This window comes from Zeus faber (genome assembly GCF_960531495.2).
Source record: "Zeus faber genome assembly, chromosome: 8".
Taxonomy (NCBI): domain Eukaryota; kingdom Metazoa; phylum Chordata; class Actinopteri; order Zeiformes; family Zeidae; genus Zeus; species Zeus faber.
In genome coordinates this window covers 28,784,326-28,793,773 of record NC_137195.1, presented here as the reverse complement: position 1 = coordinate 28,793,773, position 9,448 = coordinate 28,784,326, and the positions used below count along the sequence as shown (strand labels likewise).

The window sequence follows — 9,448 nt, the reverse complement described above, 5'->3', positions numbered from 1 at the left end:
TAGAATCCCCCAATGTTTATGCTCTGATTGTTACACGGTGAGTAATTAACTTTAGATTTCAACAAATGTCTTCCCTTTTACTGAAATGCAAGTATTCCATATGCAGAGGTAAAATGATAACGGATAAAATGGGAATTGCAATTCCTAAGCTTTAAATATAGAATACTGACTTTTGATTGGACTCATAACACCTGCAGGCAGGATAATTGTATTTGTTGCAATTTATAGTTTACTCACTGAATCAACTCACTGGCCTGGCTTACACAGCTTAAGCAACATAACGGGGTAAAGCAAAATGCTAGTTATGGCATTACCCCTTCAATTTAGAGTTGGTGTGATCCCCGAAAAAGAGGAATGGTCTGGAAATCAAAGTTTAATCATAATGAAAATAGTAATTAAAGACAAGTATTGTCAGAGTTTGGATGTTTATTGGTTAGGTTATTCACATTTTGTTCATCAGTAACCAACATCTATCTGCATCAACAGGCATGAAAGTGTTTCCTCTGTGAGTCATTGAGCAGACCTGGGGGTCTCTACTGCTAGAAAAAAAGAAATGAGATCAATTTGACCTTGATATTTACACAAAACCACATATAGGACAGCCACATTACATTGTTTACATATTATGTACGTAAGCAAATAAGCGCCATGTTTAGACTATAGGAAACAAAAAGTGCTAGAACTGACACTTTAAATAAGATAAAACCAGGTCTCTCAGAGCAAGAGACAACCCCCATGCTTGACATAACTTGAGGAAACACAAGAGCGTTTTTAAACAATGCCTCGGACCCCCCGCTTAAGACTGAACCAATAAACAATGAACAATGCTTTTGTCAACCGACTGAAGCCCACCCGACTGGTCACTTTAGGTTCATGGCGAAGTCTTCGCCCTTCTTGATGGAGCCCTTCAGCTCGCCCACGGCATCGGCCACCAGCTTCTCCTCGAAGGCAGACAGCTTGCCCAGGCCCAGGTTCTTCTCGATGCCGTTCTTGCCGAGGAGGAGAGGCGTGGAGAAGTACTTGCACTCCGTCTCTTCGGACCTCACAAAGGCGCACTCCACCACGCCCTCCTTGCCGTTCATGGCGTCCAGGACGGAGAAGGTGAAGCGGGCCCCCGCATAGGCCATGGAGAGGGTGGCAGAGCCGGCCCCGGCCTTGGCCTTCACCACCTCCGTGCCGGCCTCCTGGATCCTGCCCGTCAGAGCCGCCAGCTGGTCGGCCGGGAACTCCACCTTGGGCGTGCACTGCGAGATGAGGGGGATGATGGTCTTGCCCGCGTGACCTCCGATCACCGGCACATTGACCCGAGCCGGGTCAAGGCCTTTGAGATCGGCCACAAAGGCGTTGGCGCGGACAATGTCCAAGGTTGTGACCCCAAACACCTTGTTGGGGTTGTAGACGCCGTGCTTCTTCATAATCTCAGACGTGATGGGGATGGTGGAGTTGACAGGGTTGGCGATGACGCAGATGATGGCCTCCGGGCAGTTGCGGGCACACGCGTCGGCCAGGGTGGCCACGATGGTGGCGTTGGTGTTGAACAGGTCGTCTCGGGTCATGCCCGGCTTCCTGGGGACGCCGGCGGGGATCACCACCACCTCGCAGCCCTGCAGCGCGGCGTCCAACTCGCCGGGGCCCATGTGGCCGGTGACGTGGGCCCGGGTCTCGATGTGGCTGAGGTCGGCGGCCACTCCGGGAGTGTGGGCGATGTCATAGAGGGAAAGGTGGCTCACCAGGGGGCTGTTCTTCAGCAGCAGGGAGAGCGGCTGGCCTATGCCTCCGGAGGCGCCCAGCACGGCCACCTTGGCGCTGTGCTGCGAGGAGGTGGACAAGCTCCGGACGAAGCCGTACGTGGGCCTTACCGCGCGCGTAAACATTTTGTGAAGCGGCGACGGGTTCGTTGCGTCGTGGTGGGGTTAAAAAAAATAAACCAAAAGCCTCCGCTCTGCTCCGTGACACCAGTGTCCTCTAGCTCGCTGCTCAGCGGACGACCGTGCGGGCTTCCTGCTCCAGCGAACGGAACGTACGGCGTCACCCTGCGTGCCTACGTCACCGCCTCTCCTTATGTAAGAGCGTGTTTTTTTTGTTTTTGTTGTTGTTGTTGTTTTTAAAAAAAATGATGGCGTTCATATCAAGTATACAACATTTTAAATAATAATAATCCAGATTACTTTTTTTTTTTTTTTTTTTTTTATCGGAGGAAAAAAAAAAAACTAAAGTTACGTCACCGCGTAGCCTTCACGTCACCGCGTCCGTTTCTTTCGTCTCGGGTTGTTTTATGGGACAGCAAGGTCGGCCGTACGACGTTGTAGAATTGATCAAATTCATCGCACATTTTTGTAATATTGCAACTTTGGTCGTTCTGCTTGTGTACTGTTTTGTGTTCCGTGTCTTTTGTTCTTTGTTGAGTTTTATGGCGGTCAAGCAAATTGTAATTGACTCAAATCCCGCTCTAAACGCAGCCCTATAAAGAATAGTAAGATAATAGCAATAGAATAGCAAAAAACGATATGCATGGGTTTTTATTTTCGTTGTTATGTTATTCAGTCATTCATATTTTCATTTATTTCAACATTGACATGTGCTGGGATCCATGAGACCGTTACACCCTGAATAATATTTGCAACATTTCGAACAGCATGCCCTGCCCACCCTTTACAGTTTCATTAAGCTTAATAACGGCGAAATTCATTGCAAATAACTCATCTAAAGCGGCCTCCCTCTATCCGTCACTGATTGCAAAGCCAGTGACGTTGCTGTAACTTCTCCTAAATAAACGGATACATCATCATTTAGCCATTTCTTGTTCCTAAACATGGTCCCATGAAACAATAAATGCCACACCTACTCCGCCACCAATGTTCTTTGACGCATCTGCATATATTTGCACATGACCATAAAAGTTGCTTTCAATGTGTAACTCTACCATAATGGCTGATAAATACAATTAAGTAAATATAAAAATAAAATGCTTATGTGGGCAGGGCATCGTTCAATTTAATTGACTTTTTCATTAAACGAGAAGCCCTCTATTAAGTACCAAAAAAATAAATACAAATAAAAATGTTTTTTTTAATTTGCGGAAAACAACGCACTTGCGTCAATCTACGTCACCGCGTATCCATCCGCTTCTGATAAAAATCGAGAAGCAAAGAATTAAAGATCCACATAAAATACTCTATAATATACTAATATAAAAAAAAGATTATAAAATAATGTAAGTAGAAAATTATTTAAATCCTCCTCGTTAAGTATAGCAAATTACTACTGAAAATAACTGGGGAAAAAAAAGCTATTTTTCGTACGAAAACAAAGCGCTTGCGTCATTGTCTACGTCACCACGTAGGTTTACGCAAGCGCGTCGTTTTCCTTCGTCTCGGATTCTTTTATCGGAGGAAAACAAAGCCTGTTAGCATCGCGAAATTAGCATAAGGAATTACTGCACTTACATGAGTTGTACTTCTAAAATAACGGAAACGAAGGCGGAGATATTAACGGCACGGTACGTGAAACACGAGTCCTGTTGATGGAATAGAAGTAACATCTATGTCATAAAAAGAGGAATGTGTTTGGTGTCTCTGTGGCCCAGCTAGGCTAAAGCTAGCGCTAGCGCTGTCAGCTGAACTCCGACTATTTGCTGGAGCAGCTAAACATGCACAGCAACGCTCCTTAACATGACCCCGTTGTCAGTCAGGAGAAATGGCTTTTGTCAATGTCAACTTGAATGTACTTTATGCGAATATGACTGATTCCTCAAAAAAGTATTGATTACGTAAATAGATATCAATAAATAGGATATAAAACATGTCTAGTTTGAGGCCTGGTTCTACACCACAGTGGTGGCGGTGGATGGTCCTATGGAAATAAAGTACTATATTCTCTTTAGTAATCATTTAATATCAATTAAGTACGCTGTGGACTGGAATATGCAACGTTGTTGGGCTCGTTTTGTCGACAAACAAACTGTCACTAACAACGAGCACAGTCTACTTCCTCATATATAATACATACTTAAAAATGTAATTTATAATTATAATTGTATTAACTCAATGATTTCCCTCCTTATCTATCTATTTATCTATCTATCTATCTATCTATCTATCTATCTATCTATCTATCCAAACATCGTATCCAAATTAAGATATAGAAATGTCAATATTGAATTTCTGATTTCTTGGTGACCTTCTTGACTTAGGGTTAAGACTCATCCAAAGGCAGTGGTTGGCAGCTTTAGCAAGCTGTTAATACTTGAGGAGTTCGGACTGAAATTGAACACACTGTCATTAACCTTTTTCCTGTGGCGATGTCAGGTTTTAAGGTCCAACTGCTCTCCTAATGATACATCAGCATTGATTCTTCTGGTAAGTAAAAGGGTCAAATGCTGTTTGTTGTGTGTATGAATACAGGTGAAAAATGTGCTTGTCTGTTTAAGATTATCCACCATATTTGTTTTGGGGTTTTTTTTTTGTAAAAAAAAAAAAAAAAAAAAAAAAAATTGTAAATATAACAAAAGTATAATCCTATCATGAATTTCCTGTTTTGTTATTTCTGTTTATATCTATTTACTTAGATGTATAGTTTAGCCATAACATTAACACTACCGTCCAGAAATCATTACACACACAATAATGTTCTTTAATTAGTTGGCCCTACAATGGTAATAATAAATATTGTCACTTAAATTGCATTTCAAGAGATGCAAGGCTGACAAAATTACCACATTTTAACTATATCTTACTTTCTTTTGCCACACTCCAGTACTTCTTAAGGATGGCTAGTTGCGGCGAGGTAGATCACTCAGTGAACTCGCTTCCATCCAACAAGAAGGGCACTGGCGGTGGCAATGGGAACAGCGCAGAGTCGCCGCGCTCCAGTGGCTCGTCCCCGGCTCTGGCCGTGCCAGAGTGTGCCATCTGCCTGCAGAGCTGCGTCCACCCGGTCCAGCTGCCCTGCCACCATGTCTTCTGCTTCCTGTGCGTGAAGGGAGCCTCCTGGCAAAGCAAGCGCTGCGCCCTCTGCAGGCAGGAGGTGCCGGAGGACTTCCTGGAGAGGCCCACGCTGCTCTCCCCGGAGGAGCTGAAGGCCTCGGCCGGGGGGCGGGGCGGGGCGGCTGGCGACCATGCCTGGTACTACGAGGGGCGAAACGGCTGGTGGCAGTACGACGAGCGGACCAGCCGCGAGCTGGAGGACGCTTTCTCGAAGGGCAAGAAGACAGCTGAGATGCTGATCGCCGGCTTCTTGTACGTGGCCGACCTGGAAAATATGGTGCAATATCGGCGCAACGAGCACGGACGCCGGCGCAAGATGAAGAGGGACATTGTGGACATCCCCAAGAAGGGGGTGGCGGGACTGCGTTTGGACGCCGAGGGGGCCGCGGGGCGTGGGAACTCCGCCGATGGTGCGGACACCACAGTGTCGGGTGCACTGCAGCAGGTCACGGCTCTTCCCGCTGCCAGCCCACCTCCAGCCGCCACCAGGCCCCCCACATCCCTCGGGGGCCAGCCTAGTCAGGGGGGTGACCCCTCCCTGGAGGATGCTCTCGCCCAGCTGCAAATCAGCCCCGGGCCCGCGCCGGCCCAGGAGAGGCCCGAGGCCGGGGAAGGGGAAGAGGAGGAAGAGGAGGAGGCAGCCTCCCCCTCCAGGTCCTCGGAACCTCACACGTCCGTTGACGAGTCCGGCTCCGGAGACTGGAGCGACGATGAGGAAGAGGAGGACGATGATGAAGAGGAGGAGGAGGGAGGAGGGGAACATGGTGACGAGGAGCGTGTGGATCCCGGGGAGGGGAGGCCGAGGAGGCAGAGACTGAACCCAGAGGACAGAGCTCCTCCAGGGGAGGAGTCCTCCGCCTCCCCACTTTCCTCCTCCAACAGCAGCAGGAGGTCCAGGATGCCTGACGGTCAGTGTACAGTGACTGAAGTGTGAAAATAATAAGGGTCATCCTCATGCACCAGCTGTGCGTCATTCCATTAATTTATTACCAGGTGGCCCTTTCTCAACCTCTCCAAACTGACATAGATAGATGGCGTTCAAGGAAGGAGGCATTACACTCACAGTTAATAACCTATTTATTTGATTAAAAAACATGACTTAATATTTTTTATTTTTTTTTGGTACCTCAGTCCTTTTCCTCTGCGGTGTTGACTCCAGTTGCCATCTATCAGTAATTTGTTGGGCGTTTTGGCTGGTAAACTCTCCTCCTAGTTTCTCTCTGGGTATTAATACAAAGCTATCGCAGTCCAGGCTTCCTTGCAAAACATCATGCTAGTACCAACAAGTGGGCCCTTGTGAACAGGTCAGATTGGAGCTGAGCATTGTGTTGTATTTGAAGGTATGGCTTCCACAATACCATGTCTTTAAAGCTGCATAGTCAGTGATTTGTTTTTATCTGTCTAATAAAGATTTAACACTTGGATAACTTTTCTCTGACTGGGTAGAGTACTCACACTCGGGTACTTGCTGATACCAGCACTGACACAAATACTAAAAGCTTCAAACCTGAACTACGTCAAGTCAGGTATGTCTGATTTGGGTATCGGAGCCTTTTCACAACAATTTAAGGGGTGACAATCAAAACTGACTGGAAGGGGGTGAACTGAAAAATCACTTCTTATTTGCATGGCATATATACCGTGAAAACCAGTTACATTGCCCGGACATATTGGCCGCGTCGCCCAGCCATACATGCAAGCCATAGTAGTCCAGTCAACATAGGGCAGTTAGATCTAGGTCTTGGGACAGGGCAGTTAGTTCGCTCTTCCCAAGATCACCACACAAGTCCTAAAATCATCAGTCTGCTTTGACCGCTTCAGCAGTTCAAGGTTGTCATTGCCTGGGCAGTCGTTTTGCCAGGTGGCTTCTGGGAATCTCACAATACTTTTGTGACGGGTAAGGCATCGAAGGATTGCCGTCACCTCTGTTGCAAACTTTGTCAGTGATTTGAAAATGAAAATTTGAATACCAAGCCTTTCTTTTAAATTTGGGGGTTTGCCCTCCGTAGTAGAAACTCTTTGAATGGTGTATTTTCTGGGCCAAAGGTGGTTTGAATGAAAATTTGTCTCTGGCTGATTCCTTCCAATAAAGGACAAAACAATAAATAATAATGAATAAAGTCTTGGAACCGGCTTAATGTGATCTCAAACTTAATGTCCATGTTCTAACTGAACCTTGTAACATTGGTTTTGAATTTTGCCTCGGGTTCGATTTAAATGTCGTTTCCTTTCAAGTGTGTTTGATGAATTCTATTGTGGAATTGCAGAGATGTGAACTCCAGTCGACTCAAGTCACTGTTTGGCTGACTTACAACTTGACAGAAAATAAATGACTTGGGACTCGACTTGGAAGTTAAAGACCTGTGACTTGACTTGACTTGAGACCTGAAACCTTGAACTAAAACGCGATCTGCAGACAAAAAGGTACTTTGGGCTCGAGGGGTCCCCCTCACCTTATGTAATCGCAGCTTGGTAGCAGACAGCCAAATGTCGTAGTAATCCATGAATGGTGCCATCGTGCAATTTGAGATTTCCATATCAAACAAAAGTTAGTGTTTAGAAAGTTGTAAATTGTAAACAACGGACGGTGTTTTTTTTCTCTTCCGTGTTAGGTTGCGTGTGCCGTGATTGGTCCGCGAAGCGCCATGCTCCTCCACGTTTGTTTACATTTGCTCCCACGTGCAGACAACGTAAAGCACTGTGACTTCAAATCATGTCACATATTGCCGTAAAGCAGTTCATTATTTGACTTTTTTTGACCACATCGGTTTTGGTTGTGATTATATATCCTGTACTTACACTACTTTTTTACACTATTTTTAAGTTACTCACCAAAATAAGCACAGAAGTACAACTACGCATTATAAATCCATCCATGTTTGTTTACACTCGCGTTATGAGAGGACACAGCTCTCCAAGCAATAGATAACATATTATATTTTTATCTATCAAAAAGTTCTTTATGTTTTTATAGGTTTAATGTTCTCAAATATAGAAACTTAAATAAAATATACGTTTTTCAAATTGATTAAAAGATGTTACACTTTTTGACAAAATATCAGTCAAAACATCGTTAATCAGTGGGCTGGGACTCTCCAAAATCAGCATCGGACCCATAGATCTGTCATCAGTCGGGTTCCGATAATATATAAAGACGATACAATTTTTCGCCTTATGATATATATATATTGTTGTATCACACAGCCCTAATATTAAATATATTAAAATGTTCAAAATTGTCAATGTTCACATTAAGTGTCGGTGTAACGTTACCCGGTATGCGAGCGCACACTCGGCATCTTCCTGACTGGATGACTACCCTGTCAGTCAAGCTGCTCGCTACCTGACGGTGTTTTCAACGTTTCAACGTTCCCTCATATACGCAGTGAAATGTCTTTGCAACGCACCTGGAGATTATGCACAATAGTGCCTAAACCGAACATAATAGCTAACCTAATTCCTAATTCCCAATAACCCAATTGTCATACTATTTGAACAGGTTAGATAGATGGGCCAATATTATCATTATTAGACAGGTACTAATACCGTTTCTCTTTGTAAACACTGGATACTGCAGGTAATACTGCAGTATCTTGGGGGGAAAAAGTGACTTGACTTGGGACCTGACTTGACTTGACTTGCCCAAGGAAAAATGACTTGGGACTTACTTGTGACTTGGATAAGTGGGACTTGGTCACATGTCTGTGGAATTGCATATCCGATTGTTTGATCTTATCCAGACTGAAATGAAAAGAATTTGGCCTTTTCTAATGTGAAGTATTTTAGCGGGAGAACTTCTATGATCTTCTCTGCGTCTCAATGCAACGGCTATCCCAGAAGGAGGAATTGTGAGCTTCTGTGCTTCTCAAGAGGGAAGGAATAGCACAGCATAGCATCTAAACCAGCCCTGATTAAAAGAATGGTGTTTAACTGGGCTTGACTGACTTTAAGAGTTTAGTATTTTAGGTTTGAGTGAATAATTATGTGTGTGTGCGTGTGTCTATGTGTTTGTCTTTTGGGTTGTCTTATGTCCGCAGCAGTAAGACGGAAGTCTCCTGCGGAAGTTGAAACGTTTTAAACATTTTTTTTTTTTTTTACCTGCCTTCATCGTGACTTTCACTCAGCAGCTCGGTTTTAGACTCCTCATTTTTAGAAAAAAGAAAAGTATACTAAACTTTGTGCAACGGTTTTCTGCTTGGCAGTCTTTCTGTTACATGATTGTAATTTAATAAATCGTGTCATTTCATCACTCGAGGAGGAGTCAAGTCAAGTCTTGTGTGTCTTGTCTTTCTGGCACTAGGCATTGAAATTGTTTTGCAACTTTACTATTTACCTGTTTTTATTTATTTTGTGTATGAAAGGTGCTATACAAATAAAGGTTATTATAGCAAATAACCAATTCAATTTAAGCTTTCGTTTTACGTTTTTACATACTAAGAAGACACATCTTTGACAAATTTTAC

General features: G+C 44.2%; 2 protein-coding genes across 2 annotated transcripts; one reads left to right on the top strand and one right to left on the bottom strand.

The window, feature by feature from the left end:
- Positions 1-408: 408 nt before the first annotated feature.
- mdh2 (malate dehydrogenase 2, NAD (mitochondrial)) lies at positions 409-2,026 on the bottom strand. The gene has a single exon (XM_080005208.1). The coding sequence runs from the start codon at positions 1,872-1,874 to the stop codon at positions 861-863; it is 1,014 nt and encodes a 337-aa protein (XP_079861334.1). The 5' UTR covers positions 1,875-2,026; the 3' UTR covers positions 409-860.
- Positions 2,027-3,389: 1,363 nt separating this feature from the next.
- LOC307233659 (E3 ubiquitin-protein ligase rnf146-like) lies at positions 3,390-7,588 on the top strand. Its single transcript, XM_080005033.1, has 3 exons — positions 3,390-3,499; positions 4,308-4,358; positions 4,756-7,588. The coding sequence occupies exon 3, from the start codon at positions 4,768-4,770 to the stop codon at positions 5,917-5,919; it is 1,152 nt and encodes a 383-aa protein (XP_079861159.1). The 5' UTR covers positions 3,390-3,499; positions 4,308-4,358; positions 4,756-4,767; the 3' UTR covers positions 5,920-7,588.
- The last annotated feature ends 1,860 nt before the right edge of the window (positions 7,589-9,448 follow it).

What these genes read in the sequence shown, in the direction of transcription:
- LOC307233659 (XM_080005033.1), top strand. Translation starts at nt 4,768, where the DNA reads ATGGCTAGTTGCGGCGAGGTAGATCACTCAGTGAACTCGCTTCCATCC.
- mdh2 (XM_080005208.1), bottom strand. Translation starts at nt 1,874, where the DNA reads ATGTTTACGCGCGCGGTAAGGCCCACGTACGGCTTCGTCCGGAGCTTG.